The sequence below is a fragment of the Silurus meridionalis genome, chromosome 29 (genome assembly GCF_014805685.1).
Source record: "Silurus meridionalis isolate SWU-2019-XX chromosome 29, ASM1480568v1, whole genome shotgun sequence".
Classification (NCBI taxonomy): Eukaryota; Metazoa; Chordata; class Actinopteri; order Siluriformes; family Siluridae; genus Silurus; species Silurus meridionalis.
This window is the reverse complement of record NC_060912.1, coordinates 315,397-342,140: the sequence shown is the minus strand read 5'-3', so window position 1 is coordinate 342,140 and position 26,744 is coordinate 315,397. Positions and strand designations below refer to the sequence as shown.

The 26,744-nt window shown below is 40.8% G+C and overlaps 1 protein-coding gene and 1 long non-coding RNA gene across 2 annotated transcripts; one reads left to right on the top strand and one right to left on the bottom strand.

The window, feature by feature from the left end:
• The first annotated feature begins 1,714 nt into the window (after nucleotides 1–1,714).
• On the top strand, nucleotides 1,715–4,940 carry edn2 (endothelin 2). Its single transcript, XM_046844111.1, has 5 exons — nucleotides 1,715–1,888; nucleotides 2,364–2,517; nucleotides 2,642–2,755; nucleotides 3,286–3,378; nucleotides 3,505–4,940. The coding sequence occupies exons 1-5, from the start codon at nucleotides 1,825–1,827 to the stop codon at nucleotides 3,563–3,565; spliced, it is 486 nt and encodes a 161-aa protein (XP_046700067.1). The 5' UTR covers nucleotides 1,715–1,824; the 3' UTR covers nucleotides 3,566–4,940.
• Nucleotides 4,941–13,979: 9,039 nt separating this feature from the next.
• LOC124382124 lies at nucleotides 13,980–17,777 on the bottom strand. The gene is made up of 4 exons (XR_006924983.1): nucleotides 17,727–17,777; nucleotides 17,532–17,576; nucleotides 16,738–16,955; nucleotides 13,980–14,833 (listed from the first exon to the last, which is right to left on the bottom strand). It is a non-coding gene; the product is annotated as an uncharacterized LOC124382124 (long non-coding RNA).
• Between the last annotated feature and the right edge of the window lie 8,967 nt (nucleotides 17,778–26,744).

The window sequence follows — 26,744 nt, the reverse complement described above, 5'->3', positions numbered from 1 at the left end:
TTTCGATGAAAATTAGCATGTCTGATTTCTGAGCTCATGAACTTTATATCTGACGTGTCACACTTACATATACACACATATGTATTGATTGGTTTATATACAGTATATAGTGTGTGTGTGTGTGTGTGTGTGTGTGTGTGTGTGTGTGTGTATATGAATGCCTGCAAACACATATAAAGGTCATATATGGAATTCTGGATTCTGGTCTCCAGATAGATGAGTGATGGTGTTTACAGTCTGTTTTGTGGCACCAGAAAAATATTTGCTCCAGCTTTGTACATTTTTTTGTTTATCCATTTAATGTGACAAATAGTTTCAGAGATGCCATTGTTTAATGGATGGTGACGTCACTCTGGCATTTCCTGCCCCATGCAAAGACTCCATGTTCCTTTGAGGGAATTTCTGCCACCTTTTGATACAGAGAGGACATTGTTTTTTATCCTTCAGTGAACCCCCATCCCCCCCCTCCGCCCCCCACCTCATCACCCCGTACGTAGGAAGAGCGATAAAATAAAGAGGTGTCATTCCAAGAAGATAAATCCATTATAGGTTTCCCAAAATCCCATATGCAAAACATGCCTAAGATCATTTCCTGTCTGAAAGCAAATGTCTTTCTTCACATTTGGACATTTGCATACTTCACCCAGTGTCATTTATTATCAGATATTCATTATGTTGAGTTCCATTCGTTATGGCTTAGCTACAAGATCCGATAATGTGAAGACCTGCAGTAATGGAAGACCGTTTGCATGAACTATCACGGAAGTGAAAATGAAATGTGATCAGTTTCCACAGATTTCAACAAAACAATCAGAATAAATAAAGAGGAAAGAAGAGGAAATATATGGAAAATAAAATATACTGTATAATGTATGTGTTCTAGAAAATAGTGTTTAAAGAAAATAATAAGAAAAAAGAATATTATTACACTATTAATAATAATAAAATATTTAGATTAATTACCATATACTGTGCATTACATATACACGTTTATATTTACTATTTAATCCATTTAATATTTACAAGTATAAAACGGTATATGAACACATATATAATATTTGTATTACTCTATTATTCTGAACAAGAATTTTAAAACATTAATCGGAGTGAGAAATAAAGAAAGAAAAAGGAAAAAAAGAGGATTTTTGATAAAAGAGTAAATGTAAAGTATTGTCTGGTTGTGATTTAAACAGAAGGAAGTGTTTTTACAGTGTGTTTAATCTTTATACAGTATGTTTTATATTATATTGAACATGAACAGTGTAATATATTACAGATTTAATACAAAGCAGAGAAAAAGAGTGATAAAAAATCAGCAGTAATCTGCAGTATATGTAGTAATAAATGCAGGGGTGAAGCCGGCGTGGGTGGAAGTCATTAAACACCACCTTGACTTTTTTTTTCCATACAATAACGCGAGGTAAAATAGCAGGTTTCATTTCACGCCCTGACACTGATCTCCTACATGGTAAGATAATAGTCAAAAGAGGGACTCCACTCCTTCATTTTTTTTTTTCTTTCTGCCTTTCATTTTCTCTATCCAGTTTTCCATGCCCAAATGATGATCCCCTTGAGAATGCGAGGAGGCGACTCATTGTGAAGCAACAGCGTTCCATGTGTTGTTGGAACAGAGGTGATGAGGTCACAAAAATGGAGGTGTGGCATTAAGCGTCTGTGAATAAAAGGAAGGCCAGGAGTGGGAGCTGCACATGAGCACCTGTCACTGCCCTCAGCAAGACACTAAGAACTCAACACACACACACTAAACCTGTGCACGTTGCTTTCTGTGGATCCATAAAAATAAAACTTATTTTAGCCTTTACAATGGATCTCTCTCTACACACCGTCCTGCTGATCTCTGCCACATTCAGTGTGCTCCTGGAAGAAGGTAAGAAGATCTCTCGGTTCCTGTTGTGTTCTGGTGGAGGATGCAACGTTGTGTGCACTACACTGACATTGTGCATTGAATATTTTTTGCATAGTAGAAATATGATGGATGATTTTTAAAGATCAGAACTATTTTTTTGGAAATTGCATGGCATGACTGCAAGTTTTCTTTAGATGATACTTTACCAAACTCGCGTAGGGGATTTCACTCTCCGTTTTTTTGCCCATGCTGGAAACAATCCGCTTATCATGTAACTGCCTTTTCTATCTGAATGATAAGCATTAAATATCTAAATTAGCATTGGACTGAGTTTGGCAATATTTACACTGTTCCAGTTTGATTGAGAGTTTATAGATGTTTACTTTTAATCCGGCTAAGATAAAGCAACAATGCTGAGCTGCTCGTTCTTGCACAGTTAACTGGGAAATATCTACATTTTATTAATGTATGTGCTCTTGATGTGCTCTGATTCTAGGATTTGGACTACCTCTCTTCCAAGCATCAGAAACCCAGAGCTCTTCATCAACAGCTGCAAGAGTTCGCACCAAACGCTGCTCCTGCAGTAACTGGATGGATACGGAATGCATCTACTTTTGCCACTTGGACATCATCTGGGTCAACACACCAAGGTAGGTCACTCTGAGATCAACAAACAGCTCTATAAACCCATGCAGACTTAAATTCAGCTGCGCATCATTGGGACTTTCGAGATCTGCACTGTATCTGAAAGGTCATATGTTTCTCTCTGCACAGTAAGATCGTCCCATATGGACTCGGAAGTCCTCTGTCTCGTCGACGGCGCTCCACCGGGCGCTGTGAATGCGCCAACCCCAACGATCCGACCTGTTCCACTTTCTGCCATGCCAGGTGAGCATAGTGTAATTCTTGTCTCTTGTGTAAATCAATTGAGGGAAACAAAAAGACTCCAGATCAAAGCAGATAGACATCTCTCATCTTTTCTGTTGTGAATACTGAAGGCAGTCGTGCCGAACCTGAACACATCTGGGTGATGTGCAGTGAAAGAGTTAAGGAGATGTGCACTGATAAAGTGTAGCTGTTTACTTGACTGTGAATAACCTGCACTGGCTGCATTTATAATGAGTCATGCAGGTCTTTGAGTCATGAGGTTATTTTTAGAAGCCGTGCCGGGTTTATTAAGAATTCTTCAAGTTGTTCATTTGCTTCGAGCTGAAGCTGCACCTCCGCCCATCTGACACTGACGTCTGCACATATCTTTAATGTCATGCTTTACATTGTTCGCTGTAGGTTAAAGAGGAGGAGATGGAGAATGTGTTTTGCTCACTAATCCAGAACTAATTATATTGCAATGCTTTTGAATAATGTGAGTCTGCGATATTGACATTATTTAATCAAGAGATTATTCTTTTTGTTTGCAGCTCCATTGACCCAAGTCTCGTTATCGTGAGTCCACTGGATCCTAAAGTGGGTCATGTGGATAAAGCTGACAAACTTCTCCTCAAATATTTCAGGTGAGAAACATTAATGAACAGGCAAATTCTTGCAAATACATGTATGTTTATATTTCTACAAATATTTATCTATTAAAATGTAATAAATGGGTGTTGACTAAGCGGCTGATTTTTTTCTATTTGTAGGCAGGTTGCCAGGTCTAATCTCTTCGCAGCTGAGCGTTCGGCCACCTCAAGAAAAAACTGATCAAGTCCAGCAAATCATGAAGGAGTCAGAGAAAGATACAGAGCGAAAAGAAAGGAAGGATCAAAATCCTACCAGGAGGGATCCGGGGTAAAAAGCTGATGCCTTCAGAAGATTTCTTCTGCTCAAAACTGGGATAATGATGAGAAGGACAATTGAGAGAAAGTTCTCTCAGAAGACTCTGAAAGACCTAAAAATGCTCATGGGAAAAGAACACATCTATTAAAGACACTGGCAGTGTTAAGGGGAAAGACTTCAGGCATTCAGAGACACAATTCATACACAGAAACATTACGGATCAGAGAAGCAGTGGAATGTCTGAAAATTGAACACAAGTGAGCCTTGTATTGACTCACTAAAGAAGGAATGGAGCACCTTGCACACCTGTGAAACGGTGTTCTTTCCAAACGAAGGAATGTTAAGCCAAAAAAAAAAAAAAACACATGGGAGTCACGTTTGATCGTTTCCAGTGAAAACTGTAAATCTAAAAAAAAAACATGAGGCAAAAGATGAGGCTGTGTGCAATAACGTTCTAAAAGGTTCAATATAACAGTGATGTATCTGTATAACACTTTATTTTATCCTTTTTTCTGATACATGTCGTTTTTCCTCTTTATTTCAGTGGCACTTCTCTGTATCAGAGTTTTATATGATTTAATTTTTTTTTTAAATGTTAAATACCTCTGTGCAGCCCCTCACTGGATTTATGTAGGAAATTAACACTGAGTTTTTTTTTTCTGATCTTTGATAATGATGACCAAAGGTTGCTATGCTGTCTTATCTCAGTCGTATCTCCAGTGGATTCTTTGTAACACATATGAACTGTTTTATGAAATGGATCCACCACCCTGGGTTCACGAGGGAGGGAGGTGTTTCTCCTGGCCTCTTTGTGAATGCGGAAATATTATTAACATGGTTACTGTTGTGTGTGTTTTAGTTACGTGTGTAAACGAGTTTCAATGGCTCGAGATCCTGCCAACAGACTGCAGTAATTGTTTTTTCCTGCAATAGAACAGACCAGCGAATGTCCTTGTAATTTCCCATTATAAGAAACCTGTGCTGGCTCTCAGTGGAATGTGTGTCTTTTTACTACTGCTTATAGCTCGATGTTTGTCTTCTACATGTGTATGATGGCATGCAGAACAACGCAGTGCTCCATCAACAACTACTGTTTCTTCTCCAATTTTAAGCCCATTATCAGGCTTTAGCTTGACCTCAGATACTTGAATGTTATGTTTCTCAGCCCCACAGGGCCTGTATCATGTTGTAAAATAGTAAAAAAGGAATGTTATTTATTTAATTTATTGAGCTCACTTATTTATATTTTGTACCTCATTTACAAACAGGTTTTATCTCAAATAAATTATTAGAACTGAAATGTGTCGTGTTGCATCTTTAATGTTTATTTTGGGGTAAGAAAAACTTCTAGCAATGTATTTTCACTGCAATATAAAAAAAATTCAGACATCATACATCTGTGGGAATTATAATTAATTAACCCATAAACAGATACACTTAGTAATAATAATAATAATAAAAATAATAACAACAATAACCCAGCCATCAGGGTTGCACAAGCTAGACTGGTTCAAGGTGGAGGTGGAACTGCATCAAGGATCAGCTTTAAACCCTTTCATGTTTGCAGTGGTGATGAACAGGTTAAAGAACAAGGTCAGACAGGATTACAAATGAGTGTATTAAAGTGACAGCGCATGGAGGAGTGAGATTGAGATGGTTTGGACATGTGCAGAGGAGTGACATGGGGTATATCAGTAGGAGAATGCTAAAGATGGAGAAACCAGGAAGGAGGAAAAGAGGAAGACCAAGGAGGAGGTTTATGGATGTGGTGAGAGAAGACATGCAGGTAGTTGGTGTAAAAGAGGAAGATGTAGAGGACAGGGGCAATGGAGACGGAGGATCCGCTGTGGCGCCCCCTAATGGGAGCAGCTGGAGTAATAATAATAATAATAATAATAAATATAATTATAACAATAATAATATACATTATTTATATGAATTGACGTATGTACAGATGACGTATGCGGACGCTGCCGGATCCCAGACAAAGAAACAATTCTTTTAGATTTCAGAACTTTATCAAACCTTATCAAAACCATTACTAATCATATCCTTTTGAGTGCTCGGTTACTATTTAACAGCGGAGATCAATATTTGCCCAGTGATTACAGCTTTCTAACTGGTGTGTCAGATGGATGATGTTATGACAGAAACAGCCAGGCTGGGTTTCTCCTGACAGTCTTAAAATACCAGAGCAAATCACAAAACACCACTGACTCTGAAGCTTCGAAATAAAACCTCCTGAAGGCTGCAGTGTGAAATCAAAAAACAAAACTTTCATAAGAACAATTACTGATTTTCTCATCAGTAGTAAAAGACAACAGACATAAAAGCGACTCAGTGGCAGTGAAAATAATGCGCCAGGCTGCAATACTGAAAATAGGTTTCTTTGTGGCAGTGTGTGGACACAAAAACGATCAGTGTTGACAGACTGATATTAAATATTTATTCCTCTCTCTCTCTCTCTCTCTCTCTCTCTCTCTCTCTCTCTCTCGTAGAGAACGCAGAAGCAGTGATGCTCCAGGCTCAGACACTTTCCCCAGGACCTTTTGCTCACTTTTCTGGCTACAAGCTTCAAAAATCTTCTAAACACTGTAACAGAGAGATTTCCAGAGTAAGATATTACTGCAGGACCTTGAACCCAAACCTAATAAAAGGTCTTATAATCATTATAATGCGTCATGGTTAATATAAGCATTACAATATATTTTTATCTGAGTGATAAAGTAGTGCACTGAGCAGCTCCATAGACTTTGCTTCAACATGAATGTGAGTTTAAACATGTTCTTCATGTTTTAGTAAATTTCCACGAGGGTCCAGGAACATGTCTGTACAGTGTGTGAGCTGCTCCTGCACGTGGCTGAATGCCGACTCATCACTGCTGCTGTTGAGACCCATAACTGTGGTATCTTATCGACCATGATGATGTGATTGGAGCTGGAGCTGTACTTTGGTGCACAATAATGAATCAGCAAAGTGTGAATGAGTATGCAAATGTCTGTGGCGTTCTTATCCAGTGTGTTCCTGTTCTCATCCCAGTGTTCATGGTATAACCTCAGAAACCCTGACCAGATCAGAGGTTTTACTGAAGTGAAGAAATAAACAATGCAGGTTTAGAGTTTTTGTCATTAAGAAGTCGGTATTAGCAATGATACAACACCAAAGCTGAGATTCAAACTCACAACCTACTGATTGGTAGTTGAGCATCTTCATCACTTCTCTTGGAGCAAAAAGAAGCACAGGAGAATTCACAGCTTTGAATTGGAAATGTTTTATATATTGAGATAAGGATGTGCTGATTTCATGTAAATATACAGTATGTAAATCGCATCATGGTGTGATGATGATGATGATGATGATAGACAGTTTCTGAATGCTTTACAGATACCTTCACAGATACATAACATTCTTCAGGTAGTTTGATCATCTTTTTGCTAGTTGCTAACCCCTTCACTGAATCTAGAATTAGGGGCTGATGTCATGTGTTTTCAGATCCAAAAATATAAATACAGATTTAATACAGTTTTTTAAAGTTCTGCTCCAGATTATGAGATTATGTTGGAATGCATTGTAGATGCACCTGCATCGGTGTCTCTTCCCTTCCATCTGCTCTGTGATGTCACTCAGGCCTGGAAAGCTCCTTGGGTCTCTGTTCTTCTTCAAAGTCTTAATAGCTGACAAGTGCAAAAAATAAAAAACAGGATGCTCTTTGCACATTCCCTCCACATTCCTGCAGAGTCTCGCTTAACAGTAGGAAAGGGAAAACATTGGAAAAATACAGCCGTGTCTCCGCTGGTTAAAAGGAAGTGATATGGAGAGCATGGAAACTGATTAAGACTTGCTTAATCACTGAGGCTGTCAAAACACTGCTCTGCTTTGTTATATTGGTTGTTTTTCTGTTCCCTGCATACATTCCTGCATTCTTTTTTATTCGAACTGTGCCAAATGTGAAAAAAAAAAAAGGTGTGTTCGTGGCTGCAGGTGAATGTGAACTTTTTCTTTGTACTCGTGTGTGAACTTTGTTCTCTTTGTGCAGAGAAAGTGACAAATATTTATATTGAATAAAGATTAATAGATTCCTTTGAAAAATCTTTACTTCATGCTCCACAGATAAGATGAAACTTTCAGAATATTTAGAATAATAAAGAATGATTCCATGGACTAAAAGTCCAACAAGTTTCCCACTTGTGGGTTCCCAGTGGGTTTTTTTGTACAGACCTGAGTCCATTGTCCACAAAACTACAGAACTGTACATTGTCCATCTGAGGTTTTCAGGAAGTTCAACACTGAGATTTCTTTATGGGTTCCTCAAAACTCTGCATTACCTACACATCTGGACAGCCATTACTGTGATTTGATGAATGAACTTCAGATTTATATAAAGGTAATGGTTTGCTCATAATTCTACAAATGACAATCAGAAGCACCTGATGTTGAATGAGGTTTGATTTGATGTTTTGCTCCAGTCTGATTCAGTTCAGTCTGAAAGCTCATTAGCTCAGCAGGCAGATTACAGTAAGAAACCCATATCTGAACATTCCTTCCCTTCCTGGTTTTGTTTGTTAGGAATGCTGTGTATGTGTGTGTGTGTGTGTGTGTGTGTGTGTGTGTGTGTGTGTGTGTGTGTGTGAAAGCCAGACGTTATATCTCTTCAATTACTCAATCTGTCTCCTAAATAAGTTGAGGGATCTGTCATCACAGCTTTAAGATCTTTGGTAAAGAACATGGCACATTCTTCTGTTCCTCCCTCTGAGTGTGAAGTCTGCACATGGTGTGGATCCACAAATATTTCACCTTAACTACCTTAGCAACAGCATGGAGGTAGTCGAGCTCTTATCGAAACCATCTAGCTTCTCTAGTATCTCTTTACTTCTAGCTTTTTGCCAAGCAGAGGAGTAAAACGATATCGGCTCAACATCTATTTTAGAAATGGCTCTGGATTTGCTGGAGTTTCCTGTAGAACAATAAACAATGACAATCTCAAATCAATAAAGAGCTGATGTTGAGCTCACACTGGCAAAGGGGCACATTTCATAACATCCATGCCAATGCTGGACCAACATCACGCTGGAACCAAAATCACGCTGGACCAACATCACGCTGGGTTTAAAAAGGTGGATGACATGATGGTCCTTGTGACCAAACACTGAACCAATGGATGAAATGATGGATGAAATTTTGGTGTCCAGGAACAGAACAGCTGATGTTGTGCAATGTCCTCTGGCTGACTGAGAATCTGGAGCCAAACCAGCAACCTACAGATACATGTAGTGAAGCGAGACCTTTAGTTTTTGTTGCATTTTTGATAATTGTTTCCTCAAAAAAAAAATTTTCACTTCCACCAAAGGGAAGTGAAAACCTCCATCATGGAACAGGACACTTTAACAATGATGGAACTGTAATGATGGACATTCGGTGTTGAGGATGAGGATGAGGTTCCCGTCTGAGTCTGGTTCCTCTAAAGGTTTCTTCCTAATGCCATCTCAATGAGTTTTTCCTTCACCACAGTCACCACTTTCTCACTCATTAGGGACAAATGTATATGGATTAATTATAAATGTAAAATGTATATTAATATTCTATTTATTTCTGTAAATCTGCTTTGTTTAAAGCCATAAATACCATAAATATAGTTGTTTGGCTGTAGTTATATATCATGAGTAGCTTCTGAGAAGTTGCAGTAGCAGTCCAGCTTCCACAATGATGCAGCAGTGTGTACTGTATATATATATAAATATAAAGCCGGGCTTCAGCAAAGCAGACTGGAGTCATAGGACATATTTGCGAATGCCTTGAGATACGGATCTCAGTGGCTTGTGTGCTACTCTACACGTTCGTTTGAAAAAAACCCACAGCTTGTTTTTTTTTTCCTAGAAGACCAGATGCACTGAATAAACTGTCCTCAGATTGTCCTGTAAACAGTCCATCCTTTATTTCGACCTGCATCTCAATCTTAATTTTGTATTCAAACCTGGAGGAGATGTTAATCTCTCGCCATGGGAGGAACACTGGATGTGAATGTAGACCTGCACGTCTGCCCTGAATCAGTGGAATGACTGGGAATTCTGTTCAAACAAGCAACATTCAGTCTCAGGCCTGAAATACAAGCAAACGCATTCACTCGAACAAAAGTAGTCAACATTCGACACAATGCAGCTCCAGGGAGTGGATTCAGTTTTCTCTGATGACTTTGGCTTATGAGCTTTTTGAAAGTGAATGGCTTTGAGAGTTTTTGGAATGAAGTCCAGGCAGAGCGCTGCTCCAACGTGAATTATGGGCGTGTGAGAAAACGTTTGAAAGCAACAGAAGGCCGTGGAAAAAGTGTAAAGGCATGTAAATAGAAACGTAAATAGATTCTCCTGTTTTGAAGAGATTCACATGAAGATGAATCACCAGGCTATAAATAGTCTCGGTTAAATATATAAAGAAGTTTCACTTCATGTTTGTGTTTTTTACTTTCACAGTTATATATAGTTTTATAGTATTTTATTTTAAACTGTAAATCTTAGGCATGTATAATAAATTATATAAAATATACAGTTTTCAGTGATATTAGGAATTAACTATAAATGAAATGTGTTTCATTGTATTTTATTGGCAGTAACAGTACAGTTTATATATATATATATATATATGTGTGTATTTATCATGCTTTTCTAATCGTCTTTATAGGTTTGCTGTTTCAGTGAGCCTGTGGCCATCAGTAATGTCAGAGATGAAGGAATGAAACCCAGTGTGGTCTTCTTGCTGATCTTCTAGACCTTCTATCTTAAAGGTCAGGGTGTGTTGATCATGCTGAGACACCTAATTTGCTCAGCACACTTGTAAAAAGTGGTTGCTTGAGTTACTTCAGGCTTCCTGTTGGCCTTCACCATCGTTCCTTCACCAGCTCCTGCTATTTCCTGAATGTGTTTTGTTGTTGTTGTTGTTGTTTACTTTTCCACATCATTCTGTGTCAACCTGAAAGACAAGTTCTAGTGATCATCAGGTTCTGAAATTCTCGTATCAGCCCATCTGGCACCAGCAAACAGGCCACGGGTACAGAGATCACCTTTTCCTCCAAATAATCTGTCTACAGTGAATATTAACTGAAGATCTCAGCTGTCTGCTTTTATACACTCACTACACTCACTACACTACACTACACTACACACACTACACTACACCACACTACACTACACTACACTACACTACACTACACTCACTACACTACACTACACTACACTACACTACACTACACTCACTACACTACACTACACTACACTACACTCACTACACTACACTACACTACACTCACACCTACACTCACTACACTACACCACACCACCACACTACACTACACTACACTACACTACACTACACCTCACTACACTCACACCACACTCACACACTCACTACACTACACCACTGCACTACACTCACACCACACTACACTCACACTACACTACACCACTACACTACACACCACACTACACTCACTACACCACTACACCACACTCACACACACTACACTCAGTACACTACACTCACTACACTACACTCACTACACTCACACCTCACTACACCACACTCACTGCACTCACTACACCACACACTCACTACACTCACTCACACTACACACTCACTACACCACACTACACACTACACTGCACTCTACACTACACTACACCACACTACACTACACTACACTCACTACACTACACTCACTACACTCACTACACTACACTACACTCACTACACTACACTCACTACACTACACTACACCACACACACCACACCACACTACACTGCACCACACCACACTGCACTACACTACACTCACACCACACCACACTCACTACACCACACCACACCACACTCACCACACTCACACTGCACTACACTGCACCACACCACACTCACCACACTACACTCACACCACACCACACTCACTACACCACACCACACCACACTCACCACACTCACACTGCACTACACTACACTACACCACACTCACCACCACACCACACTCAGTACACTACACCACACTCAGTACACCACACTACACTACACTCACCACACTCACACTCACTACACTCACACCACTACACTCACACTACACCACACACTCACTACACCACACTACACTACACTCACTACACTACACTCACTACACTCACACACTACACTCACTACACTACACTACACTACACTCACTACACTACACTCACTACACTACACTACACTCACCACACCACTACACTGCACACTACACTACTCACTACACTACACTACACTACACTCACACCACTACACTACACTACACTACACACACCACACTACACCACACCACACCACCACTACACCACACTCACACTACACTACACTCAGTACACCACACTACACCACACACACTACACCACCACTACACCACACCACACACACCACACTACACACCACACTACACCACACCACACTCACCACACCACTACACTACACTCACTCACACCACTACACTCACTACACCACACCACACTCACACCACTACACTACACACTCACACACCACACTCACTACACTCACACACTCACACTACACCACACACCACACACACTACACCACTACACTACACTCACCACTACACCACACTACACCACACCTCACTACACTACACTACACTCACTACACTACACTGCACACTACACTCACCACTACACTACACCACACCACACTACACTCACCACACCACACACTACACTACACCACACACTCACCACACACTACACCACACCACACCACACCACACCACACACACACCACACCACACCACACTCACCACACACTACACCACCACACCACTCACACTCACACCACACTCACACTCACTACACTCACCACTCACACTACACCTCACCACACTACACCACACCTCACTACACTACACCACACTACACCACACTACACCACACTCACACCACACCACACCACCACACACACTCACCACACTACACCACACCACACCTCACCACACCACACACTACACCACACTACACTACACTCCACACTACACTACACACCACACCACTACACTACACTCACTACACACACTACACTCACACACACCACACCACACTACACCACACCACACTCACTACACACACTACACCACACACTCACACTACACCACACCACTACACACACCACACTCACTACACCACACTACACTACACCACACCACACACCACTACACTCACACCACACTCACACACCACACCACACCACACTACACCACACTACACCACACCACACCACACTACACTACACCACACCACACACCACACTACACCACACCACACTACACCACACTACACTACACCACACTCACTACACACACTACACCACACCACACCACACCACACTACTACACCACACCACACTCACCACACTACACTACACCACACCACACTACACCACACTACACCACACTACACTACACCACACACCACACTACACTACACACTCACACCACACTACACCACACCACACTACACCACACCACACCACACTACACCACACTACACACCACTACACCACACTACACTACACCACACTACACTACACCACACCACACCACACTACACACCACTACACCACACACACCACACTACACACACACACACACCACACCACACTACACTACACCACACCACACCACACCACACTACACACCACACTACACCACACCACACCACACCACTACACCACACTACACCACACTACACCACACTCACACCACACACTCACACTACACTACACCACCACACCACACCACACTACACACTACACCACACTACACCACACCACACTCACACTACACCACACCACACCACACCACACCACACTACACCACACCACACCTCACACCACACCACACCACACTACACACCACACTACACCACACCACACCACACCACACCACACCACACTACACCACACTACACCACACCACCACACCACACTCACACCACTCACCACACTACACCACACCACACCACACTACACTACACACCACACCACACCACACCACACCACTCACACTACACCACACTACACCACACCACTCACACTCACACCACACACACACTCACTGAATAAGATTTTCTGAATAAAGTGATGAGATTATGAGCTTCATTACAATAAAATACTGTAAATTGTTTGATTGAATATATTTCCTATGTAAAATTATAATATGTACAATATATACACAAATATTAAAAGTGTACACACACACACACACACACACACACACACACACACACACACACATGCGCACACACACTCGGGCACACACACGCGCAGCATTATCGGTCACACTTCTCTACTTCATTACGTCTGCTGTGGCATGCGTCCTACACACACACACACACACACACACACACACACACACACACACACACACACACACACACACACACACACACACACACACACACGCACGGTTAGGAGTGTAGGAGTCAGCTTTGTTTGTGTTGTGTCTGTAAGACGTAGCGTCGCCACTGAGCAGGAAGCAGGGGGTGGGGGTGGGGGGGTCGTTCCACTGCCCAGATGTTTTTAGAAACTGGAGATAGGAACAACCACAGCAGGTCAGGAATAGAAAATGGTTTCAGTGGATGAAGGAACTTTGTTGGAATCCAATCTCTGTTCCACAACTTTGATCGAAGCTCTAAGCCGATGTTTGTTTAATGCGTTTCAAACACATAGGTCATGTTTTATAGGTTTCAGCTTCAGAGGTTGATAAATGACCAGATTTATTATTACTCCGGCCACTGAATAACAAAATGTTTGATTGTTGAAAGGTCATGTTTTGGAAGGTGTGGACCTGCTGGGTATAATACAGATATAAACCTCCGCCTTGATAACTAACCAACAAAGAGATTAAAATACAAACCATTTGTGAAGTGGTTTATAATCCACACAAACATCTCCAGAACAGCAGGATGATTTACAGTTTATTACTAAAACTGTGGAGAATGTTTTTTCAGCTGCACAGATCCTTGCTGTGTCTCTTCACCAAATCATTTCTATTTTACCTTCAACAACTTCCTGTCATTCATTCCGCTCCATAACATCTTTACTCTGGTCCATGGAGTCTCAGGAGCAGAGCACTCAAGGTAGAAAAACACTGCAGTGTGAGAGAAGGAGGCCATCGCTGGGCTGAAAAAAACAACCCAAAGCAGAACTATCAGAGAGAGCAGAACCTGTAGGACTGGACTAATCAATCATTTGGTACTTTTTTATTGAGATCACAGAAGAGCTGCTGGACCCCAACCCCAGCCATTAGGGTTGCACAAGCCAGTGCACTGTTAGTGCCGGTCCCAAGCCCGGATAAATGGGGAGGGTTGCGTTAGGAAGGGCATCCAGCATAAAAACATGTGCCAAATCAAACATGTGGATGATCCGCTGTGGCGACCCCTAATGGGAGAAGCCAAAAGATTGAAAGAAAGAAGAGCTGCTGGACCAAAAAAAAACACTAAAGTGAATAATCACAAAAAAGTAAAAACCTCTACCCAAGTGAAGAACAAGTGAAGAACACTTTGGAGGTGTATCATTTTCCACATCTACAATCAAGAGATGCCTTCATGTGCACTACATCAATGTAAATACAGAAGGTTTTCCTCAACATGCAAACTACTGGATACACTCAGGAACTGAAGAACCGATTAGACCACTGGGAAACATTATGGAACAAGATTTTTGTGCAGATGTGCAGATGTGCAGATGTGCAGATGTGCAGTGCAGCCAATCCAAGAACAAGAAATTGATAGAGGAGATGAAATGTAAAACCCAACATGCAAACAAATGCAAGCTCAGCATCCGACTGGTTACCATGATGACACAAGGCCTCAGCACCAGCCGCTGCACTGCTACCCTAAATACATTTATAAACAAGTGAAATAAAACACTGATTTAAACTCAAATTTTTAAAAGATCATTTTTCTTACTTTAGAAATTCTGAATCTAAAATCTGCATTTCCACTCTTAAACAGAAAGTTCTTCCCCAAAACGCTTCTTTCTTTATTTTTTTTTTTACCTATCACAAACTCACATTCTTCCAGAAGTCGAACTGCATCACACAGTGTTCCTCTGCAGGTTCTTCATTAGAAGTCACACCAAGGTTCATAAGTGAGATTGAGGGAATGTTTGGATGAAAAGGTTTCACTATCTACTGAGATCTCCATATTGCAAAAACAAAGACGGTGAGAAAGTGTTCAGGGCTTTCGGTTGTTGCAGTCGAGCAAAAACAAACCTGAAAAAACAACAAACCCAAACAAACAAAATAGAATAAAAACCGAAAGCTTTTCCTCTAAGTTCTAAAGCACCTTAACAACTTTCCAAAATGGTCTCGGTGTAGACGCTGATCTACCGATTACATTTTTTTTGTATCTGAGCTGAAAAGGGATTTTCCCTGCTGAAAAAAAACCCTTAAATGACCTGAAAGGAAACGTGACTTACAGTAAAACTCTTTTATCTCTATTGAAAAACAGAAGTATAAATAGATCAGTTTTTAAAATCACTACGACACTTAAACCCTGAAGTGTGGATCTGAAGAAAACAAGCGCCTTAACCTGTTCAGACAACCGGAGAAAATCCATTCCACCAGGACAAAGAAGCGTGTTGATGCTTCAGAAGACTTTATGGATGAGAGCTCGAGTGGAACCATGAGGAACCAGGCTGTGCTTTACTATTGAAGGACAATGGAGATGACCTGGAATTCTCTCAATGTAGAATTTCCTTAATTAGTGGAGACATAATGGTTTAATGTTTGGGTGATTTTGTAAAGAAAACACAAGGACGTGTGTCTCTTTACAATCGTACGCTATTGTTATGGGTCTCGGGTCGTTAGGCGCCGGTGCTGTTCGTCTCTTTGTGGTTTTGTGTGGAAGATGAAAAGAGAATGTTCTTTACATTTAAAAATAATAGATGAGAGTGTTGTGTTTATTAGTGGTGTGAAAACCAGGATTATCAAACAGATTTACTGTGAATCTTCTGTTTTCCTGAATCACATCCACATTTATTTACATTCATCATCATCATCATCATCATCAGCTGAACATTACCTGCTCAGAAACACCTCTGTACTGATGTCAGTGATGTCAGAGACCCTGAGATGAACTCTCTCAATCTTTTATCTTCTTACATGTTGGTTCAGGTTTGTTACATGCTGGTAACGTCTCAGGTGGCAGGATGGTGGTTCCACACCCAGGGTTAGAACAGTGTTAGTCATCGTCTAGCATCTCATCACACACTTCCCAGGTCGTCTTCTTACCTGTGCAAACTATGACAACCATCTTTAGCACTGAATGAATCCACTGATAACCACAATAACTGCTACATGATTCATTCATTTTATAGAGCAGGTCCAGTTTCTGGATTCTGAATAAAAGTTTCTCCAACAGGAATAATCACTGGAATCATTCTCTCACTGCATTCTCTCACTGCATTCTCTCACTGCATTCTCTCACTGCATTCTCTCACTGCATTCTCTTACTGCATTCTCTCACAGCATTCTCTCACTGCATTCTCTTACTGCATTCTCTCACTGCATTCTCTTACTGCATTCTCTCACAGCATTCTCTCACTGCATTCTCTCACTGGATTCTCTTACTGCATTCTCTTACTGCATTCTCTCACTGCATTCTCTTACTGCATTCTCTCACTGCATTCTCTTACTGCATTCTCTCACAGCATTCTCTCACTGCCCTTAAATCTGAAATGTCCAAAAACAAATGACTCATTATCAGGTTTGTTGCCTCACTGGTATTTTCCACACTGCATCCTGCTGTTTAATGTGAAGTCACGCAGTAACGTTTCAGTATTTCAAAAAATGATGATCTCCTGAGGTTTTACTCACAACAATGTCTTTGGATGCAGAATTGTGTAAAAACCATCTGAGATCCTGAAATATGGTGATAAGAACAGAATGTAATGTTCAGTATGTGATGGAAAATCTTCATCCCTCTTTCTCATATTCAGTAGCTCCAGATCTACTTTATTGTCACTGCTACATGCTGTTATATTATTATAAATACACAATTTAGACACATACCTGACTTGTGTGATGCAAGGAATCAAGAAGTATTACAGAACAGTAGACGCCTTTTCTTCGAATGAAAAATGCAGTTTTACTGCATTGCTGAACTGCTGCCAGAACCCGCTGTAGTCAGCATGGGACAATCTCCAGACTTCTAATTTTGGACCTGTTTTCCACAGTTCAGTACAGAATTCCTCCAACACACACAACATTTTATCATTTTCCATGACAGCCTGAAGATGCATCCTGTTCTGCACGTGGAAGAACAAACACTGTACAGATAAAAATGCATATTGTGGCATAAAGCAGTGGGACACGAGTCCAGTTTTCTGTAGAGAAAAAGACCAACATGACAAGGAGGAAGAGCAGCTGATTCAGGAGCACATGTTAACCTTTTCTTAAACTAAAATCATATATAATCAGAGATTTAATGTAATATTTTTGTGTTATTGTCATAATTAAATACATTAGTTATTTATCAATGTTTTCCATTTTTAAACCAAAATGTTAATAAATTAAGAATAGATTGTTCATGTGTTTATATACAACAAACACCAGGACAGTAAATAAAAGGATAAAATATTATACCTGAGAATTAAAAAACATTCTTTATAAAAATGTTTCATGTGAGAAAAAGGATTAAAATTTTATAAAAAAAATGTTTTTATAAAAGTTATAAAAAATTATAAATAATGTTGAAATGAAATGTGGCACAAATGTATTATTATTATTATTATTATTATTATTATTATTATTATTATTATTATTATTATTATTTAATTATTATTATTTAATTATTATTATTTAATGTATGATTTTGAGAACTGAACAAAATGCAGAGCAAAAGAAATGAGGATCACTGATAAATGTTGAAATACAGTGAAAGCTGTACATGTGTACAATTATATAAATAAATATAAAAAAGAGACAAAACACTGCTTTTATTTGAAACCTTGTGTATTATTAAGACTGGTATTAAATAGATGGAGCTGCAGGGGGGATTAATAAAACATTTCCTTTCATATTCAGAAGTACGCAAGTTTAGATCTACGTCATCACCACCATCATTCGGCAGGACCACTGTAGACTGTCAGGAACCTGAAATGGTTTAATTACGCTGGTATTTGTGCTATTGTAAGACCATGAGCCAGCTGTTTGTCATCTCCCTCGTACTGAGAGCGTCAGGCATGAACACGTGCATGTGTCACGCATTCAGACGCTCGAACGCTTTATTCACCTGTCAGTCAGTAAACATACACACTGCCTTTGCTTTCATGTCACAAAATCTTTGGTCTGTCTCATGAGCTGTGTCAATCAAATCTGTCTGTGCTGTAAGGTCGTCTTCAAGGTCATCATGGTGCTATTGGGTTTTGAATCAGCGTACAGCAGAGAATATCTGTCCCTGACCTGTGGCTGCACGAGTGTTTATGACATCATGCCATCGAAATGTCTCGCAGCTGTAAAGCGACAGCAGCTGAGGAGAAAATATAGAATATTCATGACCTCACAATGGAGTAGAAATACCAGTCAATATGTGCTCATGGAATAGCAGGCTAGACGAGAGTCAAAAACCAAAAAAGGATGGAATGACTTTCGGCTTATTCAGAGGACTGGATTATTGTTTGTTCACACAAAAATACATTAAAAAAAGTAAAAAAAAAAAATTATACTTCAAATAAAATAATTTTAATTGCAATCAAAGCAAAGACAAATAGTATTCAGCCAGATAAATACTGATTTAATTTTACTTCAACCATTCAAACCTTAAAATATTGCAGCTATTAAATATTCAATATATTAACATTTATGTAACATTTTTACAAAATTCTGTTTATTTCCTGAAAAAGAATCTATATAAATCTATAAAAAGCCCAGATTTTGATTGTAGCTCAGATTTTGGACTCCACTGCATCGTACAATTATCCAGCTGCTTATTTATGATCTTATCAGTCAACCACTGGAATTTACAGAACATCCCCAAAACATCAGTTCTGCACAGTGATAATTTACACTGGAATCAGGTGTTTTAATGTCGTCAGTCTCTCGGTGAAAAACACCATCGATTGGTCTTTGGTGAAGTTCAGTTCAGTACCATTCAAACAAGCGCAGCTCATAAACCCATAAACTCCAGCGAGGCTCAACGATTCACACAAAATCTTTCCTCGCTCTCGTTCCTTACACTTCTGCAGTCTTTATCAGACTACACGAGGCCCCATGCAGCGCTTTATCTCCACGTTCCATCAGTCTGAGACAGTGATGTAATCCAGAGCACCGTCCTGCAGGCACGTCCTCGCTGTACCAGCACAGGTGCACGTGCACGTGCTACAATAATCATCATCATCATCTGCATTCTCTGAGATGCCACACAGGTAGCAGAAGGACTTTCCTGTCTCGGAGATCAGTATAATGTGTGAGATGAAAAACTTCACAGGGTCAACACGTGCAAAAGATGCACTCTGGTACCACGTCTGTCGTCTAGTAATAATCTGTATATAAAACTAGTCCTCATTTAGAACTACGAGAAAAACAATCAACTAAAAAAAGCAACGAATCCTGAACGACTTCACTACACGTATCTGAAGGTTGCTAGTTTGACTTTAACTTCTCAGGCAGCCAGAGAACACCATCATCAGCTGTTCTGTTCCTGGACACCAGAATTTCATCCATCATTTCATCCATTGGCTCAGTGTTTGGTCACCAGGACCATCGTATCATCCACCTTTTTAAACCCAGTGAGCTGTAGCACCAGCGTCGGTGTGGATGTTATGAAATGTGCCCCTTTTCAGTGTGAGCTCAACATCAGCTCTTTATTTGAGTTTGACATAAAAACTTTTTCTTCACAAACACGGGTCTACAGGAAGGTCCGATAAAAACTCAACTATAAATGCTGAGCTGAAAAAGTAACTGCAGTGATGTGTGTAAATATTAGGTGGAGAGAGTAATAAAATATTTATATATAAATATTATAAAATTGAATTATTACTGAAATACAAGTCAAGTGTAAAAATCTTCTCTAAAATACTTTTTCAATACAATACTTTGTGTGTGTGTGTGTGTGTGTGTGTGTGTGTGTGTGTGTGTGTGTGTTGTGTTTGTGTTAGCAGGTCTTGTGTGGTTCTGTGTGTGTGTGTGTGTGTGTGTGTGTGTATGTGTTGTGTTTGTGTTAGCAGGTCGTGTGTGGTTCTCTGTGTGTGTGTGTGTGTGTGTGTGTGTGTGTGTGTGTGTGTGTATGTGTTGTGTTTGTGTTAGCAGGTCATGTGGTTCTCTCTGTGTGTGTGTGTGTGTGTGTGTGTGTGTGTGTGTGTGTGTGTGTGTGTGTGTGTGTGTGTGTGTGTGTGTGTGTGTGTGTGTGTGTGTGTGTGTGTGTGTGTGTGTGTGTGTGTATGTGTATGTGTTAGCAGGTCATGTGTGTGTGTGTGTGTGTGTGTGTGTGTGTGTGTGTGTGAATGTGTGTATGTGTAGCAGGTCATGTGGTTCTCTGTGTGTGTGTGTGTGTGTGTGTGTGTGTGTGTGTGTGTGTGTGTGTGTGTGTGTGTGTGTTGTGTTAGCAGGTCATGTGTGTTCTCTGTGTGTGTGTGTGTGTGTGTGTGTGAATGTGTGTGTTTGTGTTAGCAGGTCATGTGGTCTCTCTGTGTGTGTGTGTGTGTGTGTGTGTGTGTGTGTGTGTGTGTGTGTATGTGTGTAGCAGGTCATGTGGTTCTCTGTGTGTGTGTGTGTGTGTGTGTGTGTGTGTGTGTGTGTGTGTGTGTGTGTGTGTGAATGTGTGTGTGTGTATGTGTTAGCAGGTCATGTGTGGTTCTCTGTGTGTGTGTGTGTGTGTGTGTGTGTGTGTGTGTGTGTGTGTGTGAATGTGTGTGTGTGTGTATGTGTTAGCAGGTCATGTGGTTCTCCGAGTGAACAGTGACTTAACGCAGTGGTTCTCTGTCGTCAGTTTTGTTGCTTCATCTGTATCTCCATCCCACGCGTTTAAAGAGCAGCAGTGTTCCTCCTTCTCTAAAGCGTAATCATCACTGTTCACTCTTTCCTCGTGTAAAGCGTCTTATCACTGCGAGTGGGTGAATAATCTCTTCACTGAAGGTCACAGTGTGGTCAAAAATAAACAATTCTATTGTGGTGATTTTTCCTTTTTTAATGTAGTTGTTTTTTTCCATGATTGTTGTCTCAGGTTCATTCCTCAGTCATTAGATAGTGTAAAAATAAAACCTGACCCTGGACATGATGCTCATCTCAGGGTGGTTTGATGAGACAGAGAGGTCCATGATGTAATCCTGAGCTCAGTCTATATTCTGAAGAACCTGTACCTTCGGGTTTGTTCTTCCTATCTCCACACACCACGTGCATGCACATGGATCGGCTCTGCTAGAATACATCTTGATGTGAATTGTGTGGATCTTCTCAATCCCACTGAACATCTTTAAATCCCATGTAGATGTTGGTGGTTTAGCAGTTGCAGGTGAAGCTGTATGTGTTTGTGTAATTGGAATCAGTCCAAACAGGAGAAAATCACAGCAAGGTCAAATGTCTGAGAGATTTTCTTTGATAACTTCCTTCCTGTTTAAAGTAAATGCAAAAGGTATTTCGAGCATAAAAAAGTGAAAGAAGAGGGACGAGACTTGTAGGCGGCAGAGGTTCTGCACTGACGCCATTGGGGTCGAGTTCTACTTGTTTGTAATAATTATGAAGTGAAAAAAACCTGGACTGAATATAAAACACTATCTGCTGTTTCTCCATGAAGAATGGAAAGGGTTTTGAGAGACAAAAGCGTATGCACAGGAGGTTCAGTCTTCCTCAGGTCAGACTCCCATGTGGATCTAAATGTACAGGAGATCATTTGACACACAGCTTTTGTTAAAACACATTCCTCTGTGAATAAGTGAAAGAGAAGGTGTTTTAGGAGCCTTGTGATGTTCCAAATAACCCACATCGCTCCGACTCAAAGGAATGCATTGTTTACACTAAACAGTTCCCTGATAAGGCTGGAATGATTCTTCAACAATACACCTCAACGTTCAGACCAGGAATGTGCACCAGATGCAGGTGATATAATTCTCTTTGTCTTTCTGCATAAAAATGAAGCTGTAATTTAGACTGGAAATGATGTAGAAACTGATAAAGCTGCAGATTCACCAGCAGTCGTGATTATTCCCTCATCGAAATAAAACAAACCTGACGTAAGAAAAATCATAATAATAGCAGCTTTATAACCAAATATAACCTCCATGAGCTGAGAAGGATCCTCTCTTTCTTCAATATTCACCTCCTGAGATTCCACACACTTCAAAATGATCCTGTTTTGATTGCTCCTCGTTCCTCATGAAACTGTTCGAGGTTCTAAGAAAATCTGGATCCTTCCAGTAACAGGAGCAGAAATGGAAAAGATTTCATAAACCTCATTTACACACAAACATCTCGACATTCACAACAGCACAATTCTTTTCTTTTTTATAAAGTTTTAACTTGTTCAGTTGATTTTTCTGTGGGTTTCTGTGAAGAAGCTGCAGGAACTACAGTTACACAACAGTAATTAAACATCTGACCAATCAGATTCAAGAACTCAACCAGACTTTAGTATAAAACATTAAACCAAAAACCAATCAGGTCGAGTCATAAACATGTCATGTTCCTCAAAGTGTTCCTGAACAGTGTGGATGTAGAGGGAACTTCATCCTGCTGAAATAGAACACTATGAAGAAGAAGAGGAGGAAGAAGAAGAAGAAGAGGAAGAAGAAAAGAGGAAAAGGAAGAGGAAGAAGAAGAAGAAGAAGAAATCCTTTCATCTCTCACATTTTTTACATTAAAGTCTAAAGACAAAAAAGTTATAATTCTACATTAATATAAAAGACACTATTTTTAGCAAAAGCACAATTTTAAAGCTAAAAAAATCCTTTAATTCCTTTATGTAGAAATGAAGTGAAACTGAACTCATTCATCAGAATCACACAAAATCTCTGCATCGACGAGTTCATATTTGTTTCTTGTGAATATAAAAACGTATTTGTAGTTTAATGGTTTGATTAAATATTCGATTTTTTTTGTTTTATTCTCACACTTGGTGTTTTTTTATTGTTTCTGATGAATTTTTTCTTGTTTAATAAATTACACTGCGCTCATATCGTTCACCTGCTGCGGCTCATTCAACACACGGGAATCTGATCTCCTGGATAACTGAACTTTAAATCTGTACACAGGAATTTCTGCAGCAGTCAAACACAAAACGTGGCATTTTAATGGAATATTTATAGTCAGACACCAGTGGGAGGAAACCGACTGAACGGTAGAAACTTTTCTTTCTATTTGTTCAGGTCTGTGCAGATTTCTACAGATAAACGCCGGAGTGGTTTAAAGGACGCAGTGTCCTTTACCAGAGTCCACGTCCTTTAAAAAACAGTGTTCCTTAAGAGTTCTTATCCTTAAGATCCTTAAAACAAAGGGGTTACACTCTGAACTTTCTCACGTGTAAATAATCATGTATTGTACATGCCTGGGGCAGAAAAACGTGCCAAAATGCACAGTATAAAGGAATGAAACAGATGCACTCCTGAGACCCTCCTTTGTCTCCATTCACTCGTTTACTTCTGCTGGAAAGGAAAGAAATGGAGAAATTCACAATATTATTCTAACATCATGAGCATGATTCAGATTTAAAATTCTCCATGTCTGGTTTCACTGGTTTCCTCCTCATTTACTGTATGAAGATCATCACCAGTGAATGGAACAACACTGACTCTTCTTCCTGTAAAAAGCTCTCCTCAAGGTTCCTCACAAGACTTCAACATTCGCACAAAACAAAGGAAAATCTCTTCCATACAAACCTACTCGATTCAACGTCTACTTTTGATTCGAATCGGATCCCATAAAGCAATTTAAATGCAATTATAGATAATTTAAATATTTTTTGTAACCAGTTCAACCAGTCTGTGTGGAGTTTTTGTACATGTTCTCCCAATGTTCATAAAGGATCCCTCTGGGTTCACTGGTTTCTTCCCTCCTCTCAGAAATATGTCAGTAGGTGGATTAGGAAAGACATTACATAAGATGTGTGTGTGTGTGTGTGTGTGTGTGTGTGTGTGTGTGTGTGTGTGTGTGTGTGGTGCCCGCTGATTTACTTTTGTTTTAAATTAATTAGAAAAAGCATGAGTTTATTTTTCAGCTACTACTGCCCTCTAGTGGCTAAAAACAGTTAAAGCAAAACTAAAGAAAAAAAGTGCATCATTTGGACATAAATTAAAGATTAAAGTATTAAATAATATTGTATAGGGTTTGTTTTTGATGTCCAGCAGAAATCACAATCTCTCTTGTTCATTGGTCTCAGAATATGTCCTCTATTCCGACCTCAGAGACAAATCAGGAAAAACAACACATATTTGTATTAAAAGAGAAGAGATGAGGTTGGAGGAGAGATGAGGTTGTGGAGAGATGAGGTTGGAGGAGAGATGAGGTTGGAGGTGAGATGAGGTTGGAGGTGAGATGGGGTTGGAGGTGAGATGAGGTTGTGGAGAGATGAGGTTGGAGGTGAGATGAGGTTGTGAGAGATGAGGTTGGAGGTGGATTTCACCTGTAACTGAATGCAACTGTGGCTTCTTTTGACTTTATTAACGCTCACGGTGCAATAACACACTTTTCACATAGAAGGAAATAAACACACTCTCCACCAGGTGGCAGACGCGACTCAATCACAGGAGAAAATGTGGCGTACTGGGGCTTAGACACAAACAAACGAATAAATGAACACACAAACAAACAAACAAACAAACAACCCAGTTATATTGCACCCTGTTGTCCCACACTTCTCCAGGTGATCTGCTACACACCAGGTGATCTACTACACATCAGGTGATCTGCCACACACCAGGTGATCTGCTACACACCAGGTGATCTGCCACACACCAGGTGATCTGCTACACACCAGGAGATCTGCCACACACCAGGTGATCTGCTACACACCAGGTCATCTGCCACACACCAAGTGATCTGCTACACACCAGGAGATCTGCCACACACCAGGTGATCTGCCACACACCAGGTGATCTGCCACACACCAGGTGATCTGCTACACACCAGGTGATCTGCCACACACAGGAGATCTGCCACACAGGTGATCTGCCACACACAGGTGATCTGCCACACCAGGAGATCTGCCACACCAGGAGATCTGCCACACAGGTGATCTGCCACACACCAGGTGATCTGCCACACCAGGAGATCTGCACACACCAGGTGATCTGCCACACACCAGGTGATCTGCCACACACCAGGTGATCTGCCACACACCGGAGATCTGCCACACACCAGGTGATCTGCTACACCAGGTGATCTGCCACACACCAGGTGATCTGCCACACCAGGAGATCTGCCACACACCAGGAGATCTGCTACACACCAGGTGATCTACTACACATCAGGTGATCTGCCACACACCAGGTGATCTGCTACACACCAGGTGATCTGCCACAAACCAGGAGATCTGCCACACCAGGTGATCTGCCACACACCAGGTGATCTGCCACACAGGTGATCTGCCACACCAGGTGATCTGCCACACACCAGGTGATCTGCCACACACCAGGTGATCTGCCACACCAGGTGATCTGCCACACCAGGTGATCTGCTACACACCAGGAGATCTGCTACACACCAGGTGATCTGCCACACACCAGGTGATCTGCCACACCAGGAGATCTGCACACACCAGGTGATCTGCCACACCAGGAGATCTGCCACACCAGGTGATCTGCCACACCAGGAGATCTGCCACACACCAGGTGATCTGCCACACCAGGTGATCTGCCACACCAGGAGATCTGCCACACACCAGGTGATCTGCCACACCAGGTGATCTGCCACACACCAGGAGATCTGCCACACACCAGGTGATCTGCCACACACCAGGTGATCTGCCACACACCAGGAGATCTGCCACACACCAGGTGATCTGCCACACACCAGGAGATCTGCCACACACCAGGAGATCTGCTACACACCAGGTGATCTACTACACATCAGGTGATCTGCCACACACAGGTGATCTGCTAC

What these genes read in the sequence shown, in the direction of transcription:
- edn2 (XM_046844111.1), top strand. Translation starts at nt 1,825, where the DNA reads ATGGATCTCTCTCTACACACCGTCCTGCTGATCTCTGCCACATTCAGT. An exon ending in TCCACTTTCTGCCATGCCAG is followed by an intron (nt 2,756 to 3,285) that starts GTGAGCATAGTG and finishes TTTTGTTTGCAG; the next exon opens with CTCCATTGACCCAAGTCTCG. An exon ending in CTTCTCCTCAAATATTTCAG is followed by an intron (nt 3,379 to 3,504) that starts GTGAGAAACATT and finishes TTCTATTTGTAG; the next exon opens with GCAGGTTGCCAGGTCTAATC.